At 38.2% G+C, this 26,010-nt stretch overlaps 1 protein-coding gene across 4 annotated transcripts in view; it reads left to right on the top strand.

Annotated features, from left to right (window-relative positions):
• RALYL (RALY RNA binding protein like) overlaps positions 1–26,010 on the top strand; it is a 403,990-nt gene that overhangs the window by 367,989 nt on the left and 9,991 nt on the right. For 3 of the 4 annotated variants that reach the window (XM_040588212.1, XM_040588213.1, XM_040588215.1), the window contains 4 exons: positions 3,218–3,381; positions 4,001–4,081; positions 12,218–12,331; positions 16,768–16,946. In XM_040588212.1, coding sequence (XP_040444146.1) covers positions 3,218–3,381; positions 4,001–4,081; positions 12,218–12,331; positions 16,768–16,946 — 538 coding nt within the window. The remainder of the gene's footprint in view (positions 1–3,217; positions 3,382–4,000; positions 4,082–12,217; positions 12,332–16,767; positions 16,947–26,010) is intronic. The other variant, XM_040588214.1, reaches the window with a different exon arrangement.

The following is a 26,010-nucleotide window of genomic DNA, read 5'->3' on the forward strand; positions in this document are numbered from 1 at the left end:
AGCCTTGCTCAGCACAGTGGGAATTTATTCATTCAGATGCAGCAGAATCACCACAGCGTGGGGTTAACAAGGATGACCACAGATGATCAACTCATGAGTTGTGTCTGCATTACAGCAGCCTGGTTTAGTTAGCATCAGCCACATGGGTCAGAGGGTAACAAAGCATTGCTCCACCAACCTCTTCTAATCTGAGATTTCTTTTATGTAAGGCAATGAACTATTGCAAGGGAGCGGTTTACACCCTGAAGTTGAGTTATTGTGTGCTATAGACCTTTCTGCTTAGGAACACAGCAGGAAAAAAGTAGAACCATTTTTTAGTTTTGTTTTTTCCTGGGGTTGATTCAATTTAAGCTACTAGTTTTGTTTTTGCATGCAAATGACCATGCTTGCTTCGGACAGAGCTAGAAATAGTGAGCTATAAATATGCAGAGTAAAAGCCATCAGTGCAGTTTAATCCTCCTCAGTCCAGCCTTGACAGTAGGAGCAGCTCATGTCCTGTAAAAAGTTAACTTCCACAGACTTGGTTACTGGCTCCAGATTTCATTCGTGGATTTGATTGTTTTTAAAAACAGTACTGTATCTGATCTATGCCACCTGAATATTAAACTTACGTGTTTCCAGTTTTTTCCTAATTCTGTATATTACAGGTAGCACAAATGAACAACTATAATGTTTACATTTTCACAACAAAAGAAATACTTATGGGAATTAAAGTTTGTTTCTGTGGAACTTGGTGTCTGTCTTGGTGACTGTTTTATTATGGAAAACTGTTGACAGTGAAATGTGTCCATAAATTATTCAATGGTATAATTTTCTGATTTAGAAATCTTACAGGATTAAGCAAGCAGAACTTCTGTGGTAGAAAACCCAAATATAAGGTTGACCTCTCAAGGCTGGACATACTGATCTGTTGACAATAAAAACTTTGGGAAGTTAACAGTCTCTGTTAGATCCAAGGTAATGGAAGCAGAAGATGAAAAGCTCTATATGTTAGGCATGGAAAAGAAAATCCCACAGAGAGTTGGAGGTACTATCAGCATGCCTATAGGAAAAGCAAAATAAGAAATATGGGCATGATTCTTTGAATTTCTGAACTTCCTGAACTTCCTGAATTTCTGTGGTTTACCCCAAACCATAGGTCTTATTTTCTAAAATTCATTAATTTTTCCAGCCTCCCTGAAGGTAGAATACACCTATCTTATCTTGACTAGAGCAGTGGTAGGGTCAGAAAAGGGTAGCAAGAAGGATTAGTGCTGCAAAATAAAATCTGTATGAAGACTGACTGACATGATCAGGACTGAACAATTCAGAAGGGTGGATGAAAGAGAAGGCACTGTTATATCACTTTAGTGATTGCTGGGACAAAGAATTGCTTTAGAACTGAGCATTTTTGTATCATTTCTCATATTACAAACACAAGGAAAACAAGCAGCATACTTCACAACTGATAAAAGGAAGCTTTTTTTTTAAGAAAGTATATGATTGAAATATGTAGAACTTGGCACAACGAAACACAAGCCCAAAAGCTTTGCATAATTTCAAAAATAAAAGAATATTAATATTGGATAACAATCCTTTTATGTATTTCAAAAAAAGAAACATAGCTTTGCATTTCACTACATTTTCTAAACATGAACTATTGAAAGCTAGACAAAAATCACCTTTGGAGGAATAATTGCATCATGATTTTTTGCATAATATCTTACAGTTCTGAAACATTTTTTTCCAGTAATGTCAAACAAGAGATTGCAACCAACCTGCATGCAGATCATCTAATATGATAAATGATGAGTGACAACAAACAATATATCTGTTAAAAGTAAAAAAAAATGTTTTTGCATTCATCTTAATGCACAATTGCTTAGTTATGCTCACGATAGCTAGAAACTGCTTATTCGATAAGAATATTCAAAGCCATGGAGTTCAAGTTCAGTGCAGGTGACAGTGACAGGACTTTTGTGACACATTTTGTAGGCAGTTATGGAAAAGGAGGGAGCTGGCTGTATTGTCTGTACAATTACGGTACAGACAACATTAAGGATCCTGGGATTTAAGCATTAGGTGTTTACTTGCCAGAAAACAGGGTAGAAGACTAAAGTTTGATTGTGCTATCTGTTCAGCATGCGGTTAGAAACTATGGTGGGTGAATTACTGTTTCTTGTGTGTCTGTTTTCAAATGTGTATCTATCTGACCAGCTGGGTGACAGTAGTCAGAATTGTGAAAATTAAACATGCAGTTATAAATTTCCATAATTACTAGTTGTCAGTATAATTTGAAATAAACTTGGGAATATTTTATGAGAATGTTGCTTGCTCCTCTGCTTCAGTCTCTGAACTGCAAATCTTTATCTTCTGAACTTTCTTCTCCTGACCTGTCATGCTCAAAGCCTGTAGCTTTTATATTCTAAATATATCTGTATCTGTGATTACCTTCTCTACTGCCTTTATTTTCTTCTATGCAGGTTAGCTGCTGTTGATAACTATGGTTTTGGGATTGGCTTATTCTGTTTGGGAACACTAGTTCATTTTGGTTGTAGAGTATCTTTTATTGACCATAGTGGTAATTCTCTGAATGTCTACTTGCTACAGTGGTTTTGATTTGAACAAGATTTTTTTATTACCCATGGCTTGGATATTTTAGTGATTCTACATCAATTCATTCTTCAATAAAGAGAACGTATGCTGGGGCCTCTTTTCCATGCATTCAGAAGCATATACAGATCCTTCACTATAAAGAGTCTTTTGCTATTTTGCAAACCGCAGGATATTTCTTTATGGTGATGGTTGGGTTCAAAAAAGTTTATTTCTTTTTCTATATTTAAAAATAGCAGATAGAAAACTAGAATTTAAGCCATGCACGTAATAAAGGAGCTGAAATGTCACCACAACAAGATGTACTGCTGTTAATCATGTGCAATAAAATCATGTGGAGAGCAGGTTATGGATTTTCCATACTGCAAATAACAAAGTCCCATAATGCATCCCTCACTTAAATTATGCAAAAAAACTCTGAGCTATGCACTGGTCTGTGACTGAAATCTGAACATGGCACTTAATGTGCATGGGTCCTTGAAATCTAATTTGACTGTGATATAAAGTGATTACAGTTTCAAAGGGTAATTTTCTCAAAGATAACGTGAAAATTTAGTCGACAAGGCTTCTATGACATGAAATCACAAAAGGTTTTATGAAGTCCAGCTGACTTAATCTTTTGTAGGTTGTTTGATTACCATGGCCGTGTCCCTCCACCACCCCGTGCAGTGATTCCACTGAAGCGTCCTCGTGTGGCTGTGACAACAACTCGCAGAGGCAAAGGGGTTTTCACCATGAAAGGAGCATCACGATCCACCTCAAGTGGGGCTTCATCCTCAGGATCCAAATGTGAGTTACTCGTATTAGTTGGATATTACTGAAACAATGATCATAGTAATTTTTGCGAGCAGACAGCTTCCACTATATAGCTTTGTTGTAGTCATTTCCTACCTTCAGCCTTTAGCATTAAAAAATGGTTTGATTACTAAAGCTGCCATGCCTGCACACTGACATAACTTTTGAAGGAAATCCCTTCAAAACCATTTGACCTACTCCCTTGGCCTCAGAAAAAGCATATTTAAAATCTGTCATCCTGACTGCTTATGCAACATGAGGTCTTGTGAACAGCTGATAATAAAGAATAGCTATTAATCTTGTTGTAGACAGATGCACACTGATTTCTGTGAAAACTTGAGAGTTATATGTGAGCTGGTGGGGGGTGAGCTGGGGGGGCGGGGGAGGTTTGGTTATGTGGGGGGGGATGTGCCAGATTCCTTTGAAGGTAGAAAGAGGCAGTGTCTTTGTCTGTTCTAAAGGGATTGGCAACTTGGGGCTGTTCAACCCTTCTTTAGTGAGTTGGCCTTAGAAAAGCTGATGAACAATAGACATTTCCTCCTCCATGCTCACCAAGCTACCCACCCCATAGTATGTCCCAGGAACTTCATCTTCCTCTTCGTGCATCTTTCAGCACCCACCTGTCTTCCCCTGCCCCTTATGTGGAGTGATACTGTCCTTGGAAGCGTCACTGGAAGAGGAAGAGAAAGATCAGGTAGGGATCAGATATTAGAAAGAATGAAGGGAGTTCAATAAGACACTTGCAGTACCAGACTGGCCAACAAAGCATCATGTTGTCTTACACACAACCATTAAATAAGTGAGTCCACCAACAGTACATCTTACTGCAAGAGAGGTTAATTATGGCATCAGCATGAGCCAATTATATACTCTGCTTGAATAACATATCCAAATCTCAAACACAAGCATCTAACAAAGAAGATGGACCTCTAGTGAGGCCACTAGGATCCACTCTTGATCCTGTTGTATGAACTGATGGTATCAGAGACCTTGAAAGAAAACATGTAATAAACATGCATAAAAGAATGGAAATGTGATAAACAGAGCTAAAGATAATGTTACCCAAGGAACAAGAAGCTCAAACAATTCCTTGGAAAGGATGACATTCTGAAAAAGAGAAGCTCTGTGGGCTGTATAGTTGAATCACACACAAGTCTGCAGTGAATGAATTGGCTAGATGTCCATTACCAATAACAAGAGCTTTGACACCTAGCACAGAGGAGGACATTTAAATTTAGGTGTCATATTATGCAGCTCGCTCACACTCTATGAGAATGTCTGGGAGGAGCACTACTTCCTTTGTTCTCTGGCAGATGAACACGAGCCTAGACATATTCATATGCATCTTGAATTAATCCACTTGCCCATAGCTACTTTTTGCCTCCAGACTTTAAGTAATGAATTATGATTCCTCATATTAATTTAAAAGAAAGCCTACAGCTCCAGGTCTTCGCTTTAGTAGATTTAGAATTTAAATTATTTTGTTAGTCTTTTCCAACCCTTGAATCTTCGGGTTTTCGCACAGTGAAAAAAAGCTTTAGTAAGCATATACACATACAGATTCATTCATTAGATCTCCTTTGTTCATGCTTTATGGTTCTTATCCATATGAAAATACAACAGTACCAGTGCATTCAATTCACCAATTGTCCTAAAGTATGGTCTAATAAGAATGAACTATTTAGATTCACTTTGCCTTGACAAGATGAATTATTTTCAGGTAAGTTTTTTATGTATATATTGCTCATTGTCCAGAACAAGAATAAACCCAAAATTCTTCTAGAGAGCTGAGGACGTTAGTAAATCCCAATAGATGTCAAGGAAATAATCTCACCCAGAATCCTGGATTTTCATTGTAGTGAATGGGACCATATTACATTATCATGTCGATATCTGTTCCTCAGAATAATCACCAAATTTGGTTTATTATTTATTCTGTATCTCAGAAATATTTTGTGGTACTATGTCAGGACTTCAGTAATGTGTAACATAGATTATAGGATTCAACCCTAATCTGAGTACCCATACTCACTTGCTGTGAGACCTCTAAAACACTGCCTGCGTAGCATGGCAAATGTTGCAGAACCTGTAAATTATTTAATGGAAGTGAAATCAGGAGTGCAGAGATCCTAACAGACAGTGTTATGTCCCAGTGAAAGTATCCTTCAGTGTATTCAGGTATGATGTGAATTATAAAAATGTCAGTCTTAGTGCTCCAGTTGACAAGATCATCTTTGGATACATTTCTCTAACACTTGAGAGTTGCAAGAGGCATCACTAGAAACGTGGGCTGATGTTTTGACCCCTGCTGGGTTTATACCCTCAGTTCATTACAATGGCAATTGGAACACAACTGCAGAGACTATTTATTGTGCTGGAATAAATTGCAGAAAATATTATTTCTGCATGCAGCACACCTTTAAAAGGAGTCAGACACACAGTACACAGGCTTTCATGCTTGATTTCCCCATAGAATTACTTCCCTTTTTGTCAAGTCCAACCAACCCATCATGAAGGTAGAAACATGATTTTGTTGACTTGGACAGGAATGTAATCATCTTATTTTAAGATGTTTATCACAGAAATAACCGAGCCATTCCCTTAGGGGCTTCAAGTTGGAAAGTAGAGAAAGTATGTTTTGTGGCTTCTTTTGCCATTTTCTTGGAAAAGGTGGTTATATTGAATTGTGGGATGAAGCAAGTTGATATTTTGTTGCCCCTTACTCTACACTGCTAATCTGAATCCCTTGAACTAATGCACTGTTGATTCTAATTGTAATTTGTTGCTAGTTAAAGAAAGGATCTCTTCAATAAGAGGAAACAAGTTTGTGGGAAGGAAGCCATTTCAGAGTTTAATGAAATTCAAGAGCATAAAACAGCTTAATCACAGGTTCAGAACTAACTGTGTCAAAATGGTATTGGCTATGCTTGAAAGATTTCACCCTAAAATAGCAAAACTCTCCTGAGATGACATCCCGTAATAGACTTTTCAGTTTTCAGTAGAAATCTCATAGGCATAACTCTTCTCATAGCTGTTCTCTACACTCAGACTGGATCCAGAAAATGAACCCATACATGTAGTATTAAAGGTCAAAACACAGGGGACCCCTCAATGGAATTACCAGGATTAGAGGGACTCACTTCTGAAAACCATCAATCCAAAAACAGAAGTTTGTTGTGGCACACAGCAAAGACGTTATAAAAACAATACTAAAAATGCCTTGCTCATTGATGAGTACATCTGCAAAAATAATGTCTGCCAGTGCAGTAAATTCATGTTCTACCAAAAATGACAGTATGTGTTCTACTTTTTTTTCCAAAACACAAAATAAGTTACTAGGATTTTATTTCTTTCCTGAATCAATAACTTCTCAAGGACCAGTGTACAATTTTTTATTTTTTTCTTTTTAACTCCAAAGACTAGAAAAAAATAAAACAATATTTCCACATTATCATAAGTAACTCACAGAATGAAACATGTTGGTGGTAGAAACTACACATAGTATTTCTTCAGGTTAATAGTAGGAAGCAGCAGATGCAGATTGCTATTTAGAACTGGAAAAAACTCACTTTTCTGAAAATATAGAAACTGAAGCTCTTGGAGTACGCACTTTCATTTCACACATTTGAAAGCAGGAGGAAAACACTAACCAAATTTTGTATACCCTGTGCGCTTGAGATTAAGGAGTAGACAAAAGATGTTACAATAGATACTGAATTATGCCTTTAAATTAATTCACTTTGAGTCATATAGTTTATATTTAGCTTCATAAATTAACCTATTTTCCAGTGAATTCTAAACTAATACAGTATGATAAAAATATTGTATATTAAACATGAAGGGCTTAGATAAAATACATGAAATTTCTTTCCAAAGAAATCTAAATCATGTTTTGTGGATGAATCAATTTGTAGTTATGGCAAAAAATGTTTCACAAATATAGCTGTAATTCAACAGTAGCACTTTCATTTCTAAAAATGCGATTTATTTCAATTTTAAATGTCCTGTTTTGAGCTGGATGCAGTTTGTCTCCTTTGGTGCTAGATGCTTCAGTGAAAGATGCGTTCTGGAAGGCCCTTGTATTCCTGGCAGAGGGATGGAAAGGGTCACTGAATCTAATTCCTTACTGTTGCAAGTAGCCACATCATCTAATCCTTTAAGCTCCATCTTAAAGTTAATTAAGGTTTGGGTTTTGTCTGTCTCTTGTTTCTTCTAGTTTCCATTTAAATTTGTTTCTCATTTGTTCATATCCATTTCTGCCAACACTGTCTTGGCTTAAAAGTTTTATTTCCTTTTACCTTCTTTTGCCTCAGGCAAACAAGCAAAACTTCTGTCACACTACAGGCTTTCCATTCTCATGGTCATCTTCGTGGCCTTCTCCCCACGTACCTGCTCGAATTCAGTGTTCACCTGTACACACTATTCCAGATGAGCTCTCACCAAGTCCATGTAAAACAGCATTGTACTTCTCCATCTTTAACAATACACCATTTGACACATCTTAGCACTGCATTTTCTTTCTCATGTCTCATGCCTGCATTATAGTGATAGCCTATTGTCAGCCTGAGATTACAACTATACCAAGGATAATTCTGTCACTGTCTTTTTCTGTTGATGAGCCTCGATTCATTATTAATTTCTTCCCCTTTCAAAACATGCATTTCTGACCTTCTGGCCTTTGCTTATCTGCTAATAGGGAAAAAAAATCAGTAAGCTACTTTATTTTCCTATTCTATTACTCAAAAGCAGATTAACAGTTTTGGCACATGCAGCTCTGGTTTCATGTTTATCAACTGCTCTATTTCTTGCCTGAGATCAATTTTTAAAAAAAAACAAACTGTGATGTTTTGAAGGAGAATTTGTATACTCAAAACCAGGACATCTGAAGTACAGTATTTAAAGTCTTTACATTTTGTCTTTGTCACAACACTGGGTTTAAAAAGCCTAAAGTTCTTCCCAAGCTCTATTTGACAGAAACGCAAAAGCAGAGAATGGTTGATGCTGGAAGGGGTCTCTGGAGCTCACCTGGTCCAACTGTCACACTCAAACAGGGTCACCTACAGCAAGTTTCCCAGCACTGTGTCCAGAAGACTTTTGAATATCTCCAAGGATGGAAATTGCATAGCCTCTCTGTGCAAGTGTTTGACCACTCTCACAGGGGAGAAAAAAAAAAAAGAAAAAGAAAAAAAAAAAAAAAAAAGAAAACAGAAAAGAAAAGAGAAAAGAAAAGAAAAGAGAAAGGAAAAGAAAAGAAAAAAGAAAAAAAAAGAAAAGAAAAGAAAAGAAAAAGGAAAAAAAAACTATTCCTTGAATTTAGATGGAATTTCACATGCTTTACTTTGTGTCTATTGTCTTTGACATGTTAGTGGGCTCTACTGAAAAAGTCTGGCTTTGTCTTCTTCATTCTCTCTTATACTGGGGAGACCAGAACTGGACACAGTACTCCAGATGTGGCCTCACAAGTTCTGAGTAGAGGAGTATGCTGGTTTTGACTTGGGTACAGTTAATTTTCTTCATAGTAGCTAGTATGAGACTATGTTTTGGATTTGTGAAGGAAAGAGTGTTGATAATCCATGGATGTTTTCGCTATTGCTGAGCAGTGCTTACACTGAGTCAAGGTCTTTTCTGCTCCAGTGAGTAGGCTGGGGATGCACAAGAAGCTGGGAGGGGGCACAGCTGGGACAGTTGGCCCCAACTGGCCAGAGGGGTATTCCATACCATATGACATCATGATCAGCAATAAACTAGGGAGAAGGTTGACCAGGAGGCCACTGCTCAGGGGCTGGCTGAGCAACTGTTGGTTGGTGGTGAGCAATAGTTCACATTTGCATCGCTTGTCTTTCTTGGGGTTTATTTCTCTTTCTTTGTTATTTTCCTTTTCTTCTTCATCATCATCATTATTATTGTTACTATTATTTTTGTTGTTCTTGTTATTATTATTTTTGTTTATTTATTTGTTAAACTGTTCTTATCTTAGCCCATCAATTTTCTCACTTTTACCCTTCCAGTTCTCTTCCCTCCCATCCTGCTGGGGGCAGGGAGTGAGCAAGCAGCTGTGTGGTGCTTAGTTGCCAGCAGCGGTTAAACCATGACAACGATCATTTCCCACAACCTGCTGGCAGCACTTTTAATGCAGCCCAGGATGCTGATGGCCTTCTTTCCTACAAGGGTGTATTGCTGGCTTATATTCATCTTGTTGTCCATCAGGACCCTTCATAATTTGTCTTTAGTAATTGCTGCTTACTAAAGAAATACTCAGTACAATATAACTGAGAGTGGAATTTCTCTAGGAGAATGATTTTGAAGATTTGTGCAATTCCCTGCAAATTGAGACAATAAGCAACTCAAATAATTACACCATCAAAATGCTGGAAACAGAGTGGAAATTTGGAACTTGTGCAGATCTCTTGAAAAATCTTTCTCCTTGTTTCTTTCAGTGCTTTTTAGTGTTAACTTGAAGTGATTGACTGTATGATGGAATCACCTCATTAAAAGTGAATGATGAATTACAGATTCAGTGACCAAAGCTTGAGGAAACAGTTTTGGCATAGGGAAATTTTGCAAGGTAGCAATAAAGATCCTCAGTCATTTATAGCACCTTTGTTGTTATTGAATCCTCACTGTTGTCTGTGTTCCCTTTGGTGCAGCCTTCTTCCCAAACCGGTTTCTCACTGAGACACTACAGAGAAGCCCCTGTGAAGCAGAAGGTTTGACCTTAGTTGAACAGTAACCCTATATATGTGCCTGTTTCCTTACCAAACTCAGAAGTGCAAATGCTTTCTGCTTTTTTTTTTTAGACTGGGAACAAATACCATTAGGTCCTTGCAGTGTTGATTCTGACTTTTGACCTTTTGTCCTTGGCAAGCCTGCTTTTTTGTCAGCTCAAGGGAGCACCTCTAACACAACAGTTTGGCCACACGGGTTGTGTTGCCAGCTGGCTCCATAGTGAGCTCCTGCAAACACTTACCACTTCTCATTGGGCAGATTCACACCAATTCACCCTGAAATCTGTGCCGCCTTCCTACCTCAGCATGGACAAGCCACTGCCCCTGGGGAAGCAGTAACCTTCTAAATATACAGTTGCCAGAATCTTAACATTTTGTTACATATTTGGGGGATTGGGCAGTGACCCATTATTTCTCTAAGAACATTTTAAGGCCTTGCTCTATAAATATACAGAATAATTCCATCAAATATTATATAGCATGTAAGGGTCTAGCACAAAGGTTACTTTTAATATTTGTTCTCTAAGTCCTACCATGCATTCAACGAGAGATCAGAGGTTTCATAGTGTCAGATATGCAATTTCTTAATGTAAGCACATGATTAAACAAGTTCGTTACTGCATATAGCAACCTACTGCCTTTAGCTGACTTGTTATTAACTATAATCCATATGACCCAAACTCTAAGATAAAAAACCTTTGTTCTACCTCAGTGAATATGCTCCAAGTTTGCAATAAAGCCTATTTTGAAGCAAACACATACTCACTACCACTGAAGCAGGCAGTCTCTTGCCACTTCATCATCAGATATTGACTGTCCTATAAAAAATACCCACGACACACCATGATAGGATACATGTCCAAGAGTCACTGAACAGGATTGATACAGCAAGATGCAGCCAGGAGACTCTTTGGACAGAAAGGGAATGTGTCCTTCTCCATGGCAGAACATCCCTTTTCCCATGCTCACTGAAGTCCCTCCGATTGCTCTGGTTCACACACCAAAGTCAATGCACACCTTCCTTCAGCAACAGTAAGGGTGGATAACTAATCCTGCTCAGTGCTCTTCCGTTGTCAGTCCCTCACAGTTTAAGGTCATGGTCCATTTCTTCCTACAGGAGTTGTAAGAGTAAAAACTGTGTTACCTACTCTTGATCTTTATAAATGGCTTTATTCTCCCATGCTAGCACAGGCTCCTCATTTTCTCCTTTTGCCCTTTTCAACATGATATCCTAGTATAAACAGGGCAAGTGGATTTGATTGGACTATAGTCTGAGCACAAAAACATATCCTGATAATGCCAGAATAATGAGGTAATTCATGAGTCCTGCAGAGCTCTTCTGAAGCCAAAACACTGCCAAAGAAAGCAGTTACTCCTTCTTCTGTTAAGACTATGGGAGTGCAATAATGAGCATAAATGAAGAGCGATGCAATGCAACAAAGAGCTGGAAACTTCAGCTCTTAATTTATAGGTGTTGCCTCCATGTCACTGGATGTGATCATAAAAAGAAATATTTTCATATGTTATCCACAGCTGGAAAAGTACAAGAAACTAGCAGAACTGAAAGCTTTTGAAGAAATAATACTTAACACCTTATTGCAATAAAGTTGTTGACTGGAATGTAATATTGCATTCCTGGCTGCCCTAGCGCTTATGTCACCATGCACTCTTGTGAAAAATACCTACTGCTACCATGAGGAATCTTTTTATTATTGTCACTATTATTACAAAATAGTCCAGCAAAATAGCATTTCAAGACTGTGAACTGTCAGTCATATCTGAATTTTTTTTTCACTATATGCTGTTTTTCAGTAAAAGTTACCTGAATTTTCTAAGAATGCCCTTGAGATGTTTTGCCTGAAATACTTACTAGAGCAATATACTTCACAGAACCTCTTGCCATTAGGGTTTAGAATCCTGTGATTTCCTAGGATTCAGCATTTTTAGCTCATAATGTTCATTTTACAAGTTAAATCTCTAAAAATACTGACAGAAATGAGAGAGTAGACTTTGTACCACAGAGGAAAGAAAAAAGAACGTTTATTTCATGGGGGGTTGCAAGTATAGTTTATTTCACGTTTTGCATCTTTGCTCTCTTTCCACAGTGAAATCAGATGAGTTGCAAACAATCAAGAAGGAATTAACTCAAATCAAAACAAAAATTGACTCCTTGCTAGGAAGACTGGAAAAGATTGAAAAGCAGCAAAAAGCTGAAGCAGGTAGGTGAAAGCAATTTGTAGTCAAATGAATTAAATTAGAACTCAGTTATCAGTCAAGCAGACAGACCAGGGAGAACGGAAGCCTTCCAGAAATTTTTCTACATCATGGAGGCCTGAAGCAAGGTAAATTAACTCTCTGGTAGATCTATCGGGAGGATAAATTAATATTCTTCACAGAGCACGCAACATCATTTCAAGATTTGTTTTCTACAGTGTAGTATGTGGGGTGGGGGAAAGAATAAAATATTCCAAACTTAGATGTCTGGAAACAAAACATCACTGAAAAATTCACTGGACAGAATAAAGTTAGAGGTTGTTGACCTTGGGGGTGTTTGTGCTATCCACATTAAGAATTATTAGATAGTCTGTACCTGGAATTATTGCCTGGGCAATAGACAATACTTACAATTTACAGCAAGGGAAGTTCCTGTTTGATATAAGGAAAAGAGATGCAAGACTGTAGTAGCTCCATCTTAGGATATGTTCAAAACCCATTGGTCCAAGGTCCCATGGACATGGACCAAGCTTTGAGTTTGGCCCTACTTTGAAGAGGGGTTGGACTTGGAAAGTCTAAAGATCTGTTCCAATCAAAGCTATTGTGTGAAGCTGTGGCATCTCTGTAAACCTGCTTGTACCTCTAGTTCAGCTTTTCTCTGGCTTGAAATGTTATGTTTTGACGCAAACCTTGGGAATGACAAAATCCAACACTACTTTTTAATTCAATCAAGATCTTTATTTCTGTCATTGCAGAGAACATTGTGTTAGCTGAATGATCTCACCTGGCAGCACTTTAAAGCCATGCTGAGCAGTTATAAGGGATTTATAAGGTTGTATTTTCACCACAGTATATATAGAAAACCATCTCAATCCTTACCACTATCTATATTGTATTACCTTTGCTATTTCCTTATAAATCACACAGTATATCTCTGTACAGGGGCTGTGTACTAGCGAGGTGATTTTGATGACAGCCAGCGGGGAAATGGAAGCTTTATCTCATTAAAAATCTCAGTGTTCCCCCTCCCCCCTCCCATTCTCTGATGAAAACTTTTTATGTATTTTGTTTGAAGTGTGTGAAACAAATTCTGCCTCAGAATCTGCAGTTGCCTGGGTGTCTTGGCACTCAGATTAGTGTCCCTTGCCTAACTCAAATCTGTACATGGAATCAAAAAGACCCAGCATGACACATGAGTTCCATCAAGACTCTAAAACATTGGTGGGAATTAGCAGTTGACGTTTATGAACCTGACACCAGCAAAATAGATAGATAGATCTGGATCCCATGTGCCTGCCCTATTTCCTGATCTATCATGGGAGTATCTCTCTGAACCCAGAAGTTTCCTGCTTGCTTTCAGAAATCACTCTAATGAATGTCTTCCTAGGACAAAACATTACAGAAAAATATTTTGTGGTTAACAATTTTTAAAAAAAAAAACAAACAAACAATAAACAACACAAATCAGCTCTTTAGAAAAAGCTCTTTTATTTACAATCATCTTCTAAGTTGGCAGACAGGGACTAATCCCTCAGCTGTTAGACTACCCCACAAAACATGTTGAGTGTTCTTTTTCAAGTCTAAGGTAAATCATTAGACCAGAGTGTGCTTATCTCTTTCAGGAGAACCATACACAATATGCGTTCATTATATTCTATTTTGTACTTTATGCAAGTTAGATAAAAGTTGGTACCACCAGTGAAGATGTAATTGCAAGGCACTCCATTGAATCACTGTGTACTGAAATGCTCTGAGATGGTACATTCCTACTTCAGGGAGCTTTTATATAAAATCCATTACTATGCAAAACAACCTGCATGTCATTGTACTTTGGGTATCCAATTTTCGCTTTTGCTGAAGGACTGTAGTGAACGCATTTAAACAGAAACCAGCTCAAAGAGGGAAACATCAATTTGTATTGAATCATACGGTTATGCCTTTTGAAGACAAGCAATGAATAATATCCTCAGAGATTAAAAACTGATTTCAAATTGTTGATGTTTTTAAACATCAGGTGCAGAACCCATCCCCCATATGCCTTGCCTCTCATTGGAGGATGTGAGGAGAAAAAACACCTCAGACATACCAGTAAACCTGGATTTCGACTTAAGTCTCCTGAGGTGACGAAAAGGGTTGTGCAGCCTGGGTGATTAGTCCACAGATGATTGCTTCATCAGTAAAAAGATTTGTGTAAGATAAAGCTATACCAGTAGCTGAACTATTTCATTTATCGTGCCAGATGTGAGATGATTTTGTTCCTTCTCTATGGTTGGGCAACGTTATTTCTTACTTTCCTCTGCCAGAAGGTGTAGCCTCACTAAGACTGGAATCAGGGAGAGGATGTATGTGCCAGTTACACAAAACAAAAATCAAGCCACCACCTTGCCCTTTTGGTTAAGTTGCATCACTCTCATGAAGAATATTTAATTATTAATCCTAAGAGCTATACATCTGGAGGAATATGATAGGTTAAACAGACAAGCTGGACAAGCTCAGTATATACATTGGTTACTGCTCTACAGCTGCATGAAAACTCTTCCAGCAACAGCTGATGTTCTGTCTTTTAATATTATCAATGCCTGATCACTCCAATAGGGGGAATATAGATAAGAGGATTTCCTGAACATAGAGAAACTGCACGGATAGGTCCTCTGTTTGTAAAAATCTGAATCAGGAAGCCAGGGATAAGAAGTTGTTCTGAGGTGAAAAAATTGTTAGAGGAGAATATTCTCCCTGTAACATCAGAGATGGGTGCCAAAAGGTAAAACCTTAAGTTTAGCTTCTTAACTTAGATGTTGAGCTGGTATTTTAAACTGCTCTGAAGAACCCTGTCTATGTTCTCATTCAGACAATTGAGTGACCTAATTTTCTAGCAGCTGTATCCTAAGTTTTCCCATTTAAATGTATTAAGTCCGTAATTTCAGGAACCCTTTTTGAAAGCCTTGACCAAAGTTGATTCAGTTGTCACTGCCACAACTGGGTTAATCTTAGAAGTGACTTAAGGCAGAAGGTGGTGGGGCAGAAGGTGGTAGGCATAGCTGATTCAATCCACATTTCCTTGAAGAGTAAGGCAAGTAACACAATGACTTATAACTACCATGGTATTGCATAAAGCACAGTATTGTATAGATGACTTTTTATTTTTTATGTCCAAGAATCCTTCTGAAGAAATTATGTGACTCAGGGACTAAGCTTAATTGTTCTATGTCTTTATTAAATTAATTTGAAAAAGAGGGACTAAAGACTAACAAAGACTGAAAAGATGAATGTAAGTTGCAAAATAAATGTGCAGAGGCAGAAGGAAAGACAAATGCCTAGGTTTAAGATACAGAAAAGTACGAGCAGATTTTAATATTACATGCAACTGCTAATAATTTATAGTAAAATAATAATATATTCATAGAGCTGAAAAATACAGAGCTTCACAGGCGTTTGCAGATTCATTGGCTGTGCAACAAGATAAGTGATGCACTAGTGGTGTTACAGAACAGTCAATCTAACAAAGGGATGGTTTTGTTCTAGAAATTTGATCATTGATGGGTATTGTCACCCTCAAACTGAAAAGACATTGGTATTCGAGCTATGTGCAACCAATGCTCTGACCCATATTCACTTTGATTACATAAAGCTTTTCATCTAAACTCCTGATGTGCCTAGGAATAAGACTCTGATCCCTCCAACTACTCTTCTGGCCAGTCTGTCTATGTCATTCCTCCCTCAATCCTCCTCTGGGCTTCTGCTGGCTGGATGAAATTCCTCAGCACATCCAGGAGCCTCACAATACGTAATCACAACTATGCAACTATCTGCAGTAAGCCAACCGGGCCAGATCCTCTGGGCCTCCATGGAAATGGTCTTTCTTGTCACTGCTTTGCAGAAATTATAGGAAGCCTATATTTGGGTAATTGGAGGAAGGCATTCTCCTGGGCTAAGGCACATTATACCAATGGGGGAAACATAAAAAATACATTCAGTTTCCTAGAAGGATTTGTTGATTATCTGTATGGTTGTTGAGATATATTCACAGCAAATTCAGACAAATCCTTGTTCGCTTATTGGCAATTAACAGCCTTCTGCTTCTCAGAGCATAGAGATTTATGCACTTCTCATTAGCTGCAGATAAATAAATATACAATAACTATGCCAACTGGATTCCCACAGCAAAGCAAAGTCCAGAAAATCAAAAAGCTGGATCTGCTGGTAAATCAAGCCTTCATCCACTGCATGGGATAGATGAGCATGTTGGTACTACGGTTGATTTATGCATTAATTTTTGAAAACAAGGGGTTTGATCATATTTATCTGGTAGGTATTAACACATTGATTTTTACAAAACCAGCACTTCTGGAGGGCGAAAGCTTAGGTTTCTTCCTCAGAGCACTTTTCTTTGCCATCAATAGGGAAGGTTGCTGAATCTCTACAGAGTATGTTTTCCTTACAGAAGCTCAAAAGAAACAAATGGAAGATAATGCTGATTTGATTCAAGAGGAGTGCATATCAGAGAATGCAGATAACTCTACAGAAGAGCCAATTGAAGGAGGGCCAGATGCAGATGGGGATGGAGAAGATATGACTGATGGGATAGAGGAGGATTTTGATGAGGATGGCAGCAATGAGCTGGTAAGGAACAATCATGCCATGTCCATCTATACAGTTGCTACAAGTAACCACAGAGAAACTACAATCTGGGTTAAAAAAATAAGCTCACAGCAGTGCTCTGATGTTCTGTAACTAGTGCTTAGTCCTACATTCTTCGTATACTGTAGTATCAACTAAACATAGGGCCCCCCGAGGAGAAACAAGAAAAATCTATTCTACTACACTTAATGATTTTAGAATGTACTTTAAACTGGTTTACATTTATTATTTCACATTTAATGAAATGCAGATGAGAAAGGAAAGCATGGTGTGCTTTTTTTTTTTTTTTTTTTTTTAACCGGAACATTTCAAAATTAAATAAGATTCTAGAACAGACAACTCCTGTTAATAAACAAGTGCTCCTTCATAATCACCAGTCCCTGTCTTCCGTGTGTAACTTCTGCAGGCTATGTTGGCAGACAGATTTTTTTGATGAAGGGATTTTTCCTTAAAAAATGTTTGGCTACAAAATTGTTTAGTTTTCAGCCTGAGTCTGCACCTTTCATGAAATGTCCATCACATTGTTAAACTTCTAAGTTCATCTAGAAAAACATTAAAAAACATATTGAAAGTCAGTTTTATACTTTTTTATTCATTCCTACTAAGAACGCATCAGTCATATTGTTTGAGACTGTATAATCCTCTCCCTCTCTTCCCAGCTTTCATATTCTTCTGCTTTGAGCAGAAATCACTTCTCTTGCTCAGTGTCACTGTCCCTGCTTGCTTTCTAACATGCATTTAATCATGTGTGCACTGTAAAGTCATTCAGTGAAGCCAACAGGAGTCAGTTTGCAATGGCCATGGCTGAACCAGCACCAAGTCTGGAGTACGAAGGCATGTGAATAACCAGCGTTTTGCACTGCTGACTGCAAACACAACTTAAAACTACTGCTAATTTGAGGGTTTGTGTCCCTTTTGCCAGCACAAGGCCTTTTTGAAATGACATTATGCCTAGAAGAAGCTACTACAAACTGAATGCCCTCATCTTTTAAGATGTGGTGTAGAGTAAGTGATATTATCACTTTTTCTTAAAGGAACAGGTTCTCCTGCACAGATATGAGTGATATTTGTAAGAAGCTGCCACTCTGAATGTGTAGGAAGTTGAAATTTTGTAATTAATTAAGTTGTACATATAATATCTCCCCACGGTTAGCACCTGATCAGCTGAAGTGATATTACCAATAGGGGTGACCACAGTTTAACAAGACCGGTGGGTTTTGCACTAATTAGGTGTCAGACTCCCTACTGCAGACAACAAAGTGGGGAAGATAATGTACAGTATATTAGCCTCTGATAGTTCAGTACTGTCATTTCACCCTGTAGGTATGACATATTTAGCATATATCTGCGCTATATAATGAAGCATGATGTAGAAGAATTTCTTCACCTAGCAAAGACCTAAGCAGGAAAGTTTCTAAAAAGCAAGCAGCACAGGAAGACTTCATTAGCAGTAAAGTCTGGAATCAGCACAGCCACATTTGCACACCACTGCTTCTGAGTTCAAAAGATTTATATGACGGAATTAGTTGAAGTGCAGTGTGTTGCAGATGCAGCCCCAAAGACGGCTCAGAGGTCTGACCCACACATCTAAGGCTGCTCCAGTTTCTCTGAATGCCATTAATGAAGCCCCTTGGGCACAGGGAGGAGGTGGATCACTGCACATGGAGAGCAGTGTCCTCTGTCCTGTGCCCTAGCACTCATGAACGATATCCTCCCCAACCCCAACATGCTGGTAACATGAAAGATCAAGGAAGAGCACTTATGTGTATCATCTTGGTCAGATGCAGCCCGTCCCATAGCCAGGGCAGTGGAGCCAGTCTGCCTCATGCCTTCCACCTTCCCAAACACTGGGACCCTCTAGCTGAGAAGCTAGCAGTATTGTAGACTTTAAAGCTCAGAACCACGATTGCCACTAATGTAAAATCCTTGTGCTTTTCATCCTCCCTTGCCATTTCCCTCAAGCTTTGGAAAAGGCCACTTCACCTTAGTTTTCCTCCCTGCTGCAATGGGTTAATAACCCTTTCTTCACTTTTTCTTTTGCAAAGCCTAGGGAGATCAGTTAACGAAAAGCTGCTGTGGATGAGTTAAAAGATTGCTCTACAAAGGATTATTTTTAAAACCCCTCAAGATATGGGTGTTTCCCATAGAAAGGCAATTTTAAATTGAACTGTGTCTCTTTCCTCTACAGTTTTTACCCAAACACTCAGCAGTATTGGCCAGTTATGTTATAATATGAACCTGATAAAGTTTATGATGCATATTGTAATTTACAATGTTTTTCACTTATGCTTACATATATTTATGTAGATTTAATGGCTAATTCCTGTAAGTTTTACTTCCTACTCCAATCACTGATAGCTATATAACTGGAAAGTATATAAGAATACTATTAAATATATATAGTGAATACCCCAGTAGGAATACTTGAGATTTCAGTCTGCTTCTACCCATGCTGTGCCCTCCTATCTGGCATAACCCTCTGTTTTGTGAAAAGTAAAATATATAGATACACTTGTTATAAAACAAGAAGTCCTAACAGATGTTGTTCTGTTTTATGAAAGCTAACTTATTTAGGCAAAATAGCTGACTAAAAGCAAATGTGTTATTTTGGAATGGAGCCAGTTACAACTCATTTGAGGGGGAAAAGAAGGTTTTTTAAGCATGAAGTATAATGTGAAACAATTAGGGCAAACTTTCCATGTGTAAAAACATAACCTTGGACTCAGAATAAGAAATACCCTTCCTAAAGGCATTTTTTAATGAAGTCTATAATCTTTTCCAAATATAAAGCTAAAGCGATTTAGGGTGATGATGATGAAAAGAAAATTTTTTTTTCATCACTAAGAGCAGCAGAGCAAATAGAAAAACATTTGAAATGGGCACAGCTGATGTTCTAAAGTCAGTTTACCACCAAACATTAGTTGGGAGTCCACCAGTCTGAAAAATATTAGAGGAAGAGAGGAACACGGCTTAACTTTAGATCTTAATCTTCTTTGCAGTGCTTCATATGTAGCCGTAAATCTCCTGCCAAGCCATTTGCCCATAACATGCTGCAGGACTTTTTGCTGGACACATTATTGTCGTCTCTTTTGTTTCCCCTGTGACCAGCCCTAAGGCTGTCAGTAGAGGGAGATGTTCAGGAAGGACAGACCTGCTGCCAGAGTCCAGATGCTGCCAGAATGAATAGTCTGAATCTGTGTACATGGATCTGCATCTTTGGACTACAGGACTCAAAAATACATTTCTTTTTCTAATTCTAACTTGCAAAGGAAGTGACTGTGTAGGGTGTATGCTGTGGGTTTAGGTTGTAGGATCAGTTCTCTACATTCACACATTCTATTTGGAGGAACGGTCACTGCACATTAACTGAGTGATGGCAGCTGTCCTCATGCCTGCTTTCAGCCTAGACCAACTGTAAAGAAACACGAAGTAGTTTAGCCTGCAGTCAGAGTTAAGTCAGGCATGGATTTAAGGACGCTTTAGCCTCTTCATTTGCCTGCCTGGCTGCACACACAAAACCACATCACATTCAACAGCTGCACACCTTCTTCATCCACCATTTAGATCAGGATGTTGTTGGTCCCTGCATTGTCATTTTCTATGGACTAAAGACACACCCACAAACAGTCATTATGGCCCAGCTGAAGTGTGAAGAAGTTTCATGCCACAATAACTTGATTGTCTCTCTGAACTCTTAATTCAAGACATGCTGCATTTCAAGTTATCTGCTGCAGTCATCAAAACTCTTGGGAAAGTTTCTTTTGTAACAATTGTTTGCTCACAAATATCCCTCAGTAAGTGTCTCCAGTGCTGCAGACACTACAGCTTAAGGATCTTCTTAGAACAATCCCCAAGGACTTTTGATCCATTGACATACTGAAGAGTTCTTTAAATGGTGATTTCAGATACTGTGTACAGATGTCAAATAGTTGGCTTCAACTTGCTTAGTGAATAGCGTTACATGCTTCTCACCCACCTGCTCTTCCACTCCCCCTTGTACAAGGGCATGCAATAACATATTGTAGCTGTATGTACATATAAAATAATCACTAACTTGGAATGTAGCACCTGAGCTTGCTGTACAACTCATGTGACTTAAGTGATCATCAGAGACAGCTGGAGTGAAAGAAAATTTCAGCTCTATTTCTTTTGCTCCTTTCAGATAAAAAAACTAAGTAGCCAGTTATCTCAGATTTTACTGGGCCCGAGTCATGCTTTCTATCCACATTTCCATCCACATACAAGTTTCTACTTGCAGTGAATTAAAAATCTTCGTGTTCCTTCCTAGTGCAAATACATTCACTCTTACTGCTTTTAATCTAAACTGTCCCTCAACAGTGCTGTGAAGAAAGCAACATACCTACACAGCTTCCCATCTTGCCTTACAGAAAACAAGCTCCTATGAAGAAAGATCTTTGTGCTTACTAAATTTGCCTCACACACAAATCACAAACAGGCCATAAATCACTGGAACACAGGTTGTGAGTGATATCAAGCAGTTCAGATGCCTGCCACAGCTTTAAATTGTAAGGAGTGGGAAGGAAAGCCAATAACCTCCTCTTATTCCTGTGGCTGCACAGCAGAGAGCCAAAAAGTCATCTGTGCAGCACAGTCCAACACACATTTTGATATTTGAGAAGCACCTTGGCCTCAATGCCTCTAAAACAAGCCCCTTCTTCTTACTAGAAACAGCATTAGCAGTATGTGGTGTGGCTGAGAGGATACAGGGAAAGCACTTTTGAATTAGTGTGCAGTGTTTTCCTTACCCTGCTTATTAAGCAGCTGGACAACCCAGTGCAGGCCCAGAGCATTTCATATAACTTCTCTGAACTTGTTTCAAATGGTGTTAATCTATCATCGACAAAGCACTGGCTGAAAATGAACTATAACTTATCATTGCAATCCCCTTGTAAATAACAAAGCTGGCATCCAATTAGTTACCTGAAAGCCTGAAGTATTGTAGATTTGGAAAAAAAAATGCTAATGCTTAATAAAATACCAACAAACTACTTAATTGGAATGAGTTATACACAAGCACTCATATCTATATTACATTGTCTGAGAAGGATAGTTTCTATCAAACTGTCAGCCTTTTGCAATAAATAACTATAATAATAATAGCACAGCGGTGGTTCAGTAGTTAAGCATTCAGTAGAGCAAACAGTGTTTTCTGGTAGAGCACGTGATCCCAGTGATTTCAAATGCAATAGATTTACAGTGCCATAACTCAGATCAGACTTTGGTTAGTGCTTGGCTGGAATTTGAAGGATATATTCACAGTTGCAGCACTGTGATTTTATGCTGGTGTAGCTACACTAAAAATAATGAAGCCACACAAGCATTAGATGGGAGTTCCACAATAATGAGTTACCTTTAATGAGATGTCTTGAGAGGCATTTTTATTAAATTATATCAGAAACAAAAGGTACAGAGACTGGGCAAGGCCCAGTTCTGGCTACAATGTAGATTTATAGCAGTTGTTTCAACAACAATATAGTTCCCTTTCTATTAAGTATATTTCAGTTACATTTACCTCTCAAAGATATTTAATTTCTTACTCTTGTCCTTTCCCCCACCTCTGCACTGCATGCTTTCAGTCTATCAGAGTTGTTTCTAACATCTGATACAGAATCATGTTTCAGACATAAATAGCAGAAACTGCCGCAGATGAAAAACTCAAGATAATCCTCTTGCTGCACTGAGTTTCATGATGTAAAACTGAAAACATTATGATATCCTAATAGCAACATTTCTTGTGGGAAATGATGCAAATACCATTTAAATCAATGGAACCAACTAGTACTTTGGCTAAAGCTCATAAAAACAATTTCCTTTTGTCAGAAATGGGTGGTTTATATCACTAGAAGGACCATTATCAAAGGTATTAGCAAAAGTGGGTTTAATATGATGCTGTAAGAGTGTGACTTAACAAAGTTCAGTGGCAAGGTTCACTCTATTACTGTACCACATAGTTATTTGAACATTGATTCAAGACTACCAAGACTCAAATCGAATTTGCCCAGACAAAAACAAAGTTACCAAGGCACAAATTAAACTTACCATACTACAAAGTTATGCACAATATCGGTTGCTTACCAAAGAACTGCCATTGGTAAAAGGTCTCTCTGCCTTGAGGAGCAGCCTTGAGAGGCATCCCAGCTCCAGGGGAGATCACTGCCACGCAGCCAGGCTGCTTGGCTGGGAGAGCTCAAAGGCAGCTCACTGAGATCAGAATAAAGTGGTTGGTTTGTAGTCAAATTACATGCAATGGCAAAGCTAGGCATGAGATTCCCTGTACCCACAACTTTCTTTGTTCCTTGATAAATGAGTCTTGGAAAAGCCACTGCTATTCATGTGTTAATCGCACGATCAGTGTTCCAAACTCAGCTCATACGCATCAATGCTCAGTGGCTTATTCGTGGGTTTTCAGAGAACAGATTGAAACTAGAGGAGTTCTTGGCCTGGCTACAGCTCAGGCCATTACCTCTGGACCCTGGACCAAACTACTGCTAGTTTGGTTAAGGGGACAAGTGTATCCATCACACCTCTCCTATGAGTAGCTAAAGGGAAATAAATTTAATAGCAAATCGGTATGAAACAGTGAAACTTTATTTGCTTTCATTATTTTGCATGAGAATTGAACAACCAAAATACTCAGCAGAGAGCAGAAACAGAAAAGGAATAAGAATTTGCCTGATTAATTTAATGTTGTTTAAGCCCAGTTTTGCTTATCTCAAATAGTAAGGTTGATCAAATATGTGACTATGTGATAGGACTGATAGTACTTAATTTATTATTGCATTCAAACCAGATTTTTCATTGCCTTTTTAGGTACTTTTTTATTCTATCAATAGCATCCGGGCAGATCCAACTGACTCTTCTATTATCAGCAGAATTAGGCTGATTAGCATGTCAAAAAGATCAATACCTACTGTGACAATATGCAGTTTGCTGAGTGCACTTATACAGACTACTACTACCAAAAAAAAAAGGGCAAAACCCTTAATTAATGGTAATGGCTGAAGCAAGGTTGTGCCAGAAATCCTATTCAGATTACTTTAAATATTGTTGAGACCAAGCAAAATTTAGTCTTTTCGATGCACTGAACATTTTTGGACTTCATTGAAATCTTGCTTTCAGGGGAAACATGAAGCTCTTCATTCCTAAGACAAATGAATAGGTAAAAGATTGTGTTCACTTGATAAATATCAGTGCAAGATGTTTGTACTTGAGCAAGCTAAGAAAGTCATTAGGGGCAGCACACCCGACAGATACTAATGTGTTGTACCTTCCAAAGCTGCAGTAAATCTAATAACCTGTGACTGAAAAAATGGAGAAAGTAACAAAAGCATGTCATGAAATCAAAAATTGTAAGAAACTTCCTGACATGCCCTTTTGTTATATTTAATATATGCAATATCACAGTAGATGTGTTTGTTGTTCACACGCTATTGTATGAGTCATTGGAAAGGCCTTGCTGCCAGCTCCTCCTCCCCATTTTTCCTGGCAGTCAATTTCTTAGGGGAAGACTTCCTAAATGGTGTTCAAGGTTTTAACCAAGTTACTCCTGACTACATAATGTTTTTCTAATTATTATTTACATCCTATCCCCTACATGTCAACAGAGACCTGCAGAAAATGCAAGCATTGTTATCATACACTTGGTTTCTCTCTTTCTACTAGACTTCCCTTCCTGTAATTGCATAATTGTAAAATGAATGAGCAAAATAATTTGCTCACCTTTCACATCTATTCCTCTGAATCTGGTCTATATTATTTAGTCCCCAGTTAGAAAACTTTTAAAACCTTTATTATGTAAATAACATAATTCATTTGCGGCCATTGGAATCTTACAAAGTTGATGCAAAGAGCTTGAAAAGAATGTTTTTTTCTTCTGTTTATCTATTTTTTAAGCAAAGGATGAAGAATCAGGAAGTTTGGGTCCCATTCTCAGCTTTGCTACTGAGCTAATGTGGTGGGCAATGTGTGTCAGCAGATCGAAAGTGCATGTAGACTCAGCCCCTTTTTCTGAGGTCAGGCCAAGAGGTGCCTTTGGCCTTAAAGCCAACATGTGGGAATGGAGCATTACCCAAATACATGGTTTAAATTTATAAATATTATATGCTTTCCAGTCAAGAAAATTGCAAACTTTGGTTTTGCCTGTTGAACAAAAAATTCACTCTTCAATGTATCTGTTTTACATTTACATTGCACCCTGCTATCAGTGGGAACTGCTTGAGGTTTCTGTCATCACTTAACTTCCTACATTTTCTGCTATGAATTATTGGCATGATCTCTCTTTCTGATGTCTGTCATATGCAAGGCAAGTCTGGGCACGTCCCTTTCAGATCCAGCAGGGTGAACATTAATAAGCCCTGCCAGCAACTTCCAGCAAAATGCACAGGCACTTACAACAAGAGCAGGAGAAGTTGTGCATCATCTTCTCCTACATTCTGTCAGTCCCCCCAAGCACAGAATAACCATCTATGTTCAGCAGTTTAAATGGAGTATATCCTTACTGAGGTAATAAATGGGTGTAAATATTAAATGGAGGAGGGATTTTGTTTGTTTTTACTCCCTGAGAACCACTGTAAGAACTGGTCATAAAATAGTGGTATTTAGACTACCCCAGACAACCTGAACCAGTGGCTGGTCATAGCCCAGTGCTTCATGAGGCTAGTCCTAAGTACACTTAATTAAGCAAATGCCTGTCAATACAGAGTACGGGCTTGCATGTGGCATTTACAGCCTCATGGAATTTTGGCAATATGTCTGTTTGGAAACACTAGCATGGGTGACAATATATCTAATATATAAAAGAATTTTTGATTACTGCTTAATACATTTTAATGTTTTTTTAGAAATTGTCCAAGTGTTTTGTGTTCAAGCTCATGCACTGCCTTCCTGTGGACCTGTGCTTTCAAAGAGTAGCTTGTGTGCTTTCTCTGCTTTGGGGGAATGGGAACTCTGCTGTTTGTTGAGACACTGTTCATAGATTTATCATTATTTAGTATTCATTATTCACTTTAATGTTAATTTTATTTTG

Source organism: Falco naumanni, chromosome 3 (genome assembly GCF_017639655.2).
Source record: "Falco naumanni isolate bFalNau1 chromosome 3, bFalNau1.pat, whole genome shotgun sequence".
Taxonomy (NCBI): Eukaryota; Metazoa; Chordata; class Aves; order Falconiformes; family Falconidae; genus Falco; species Falco naumanni.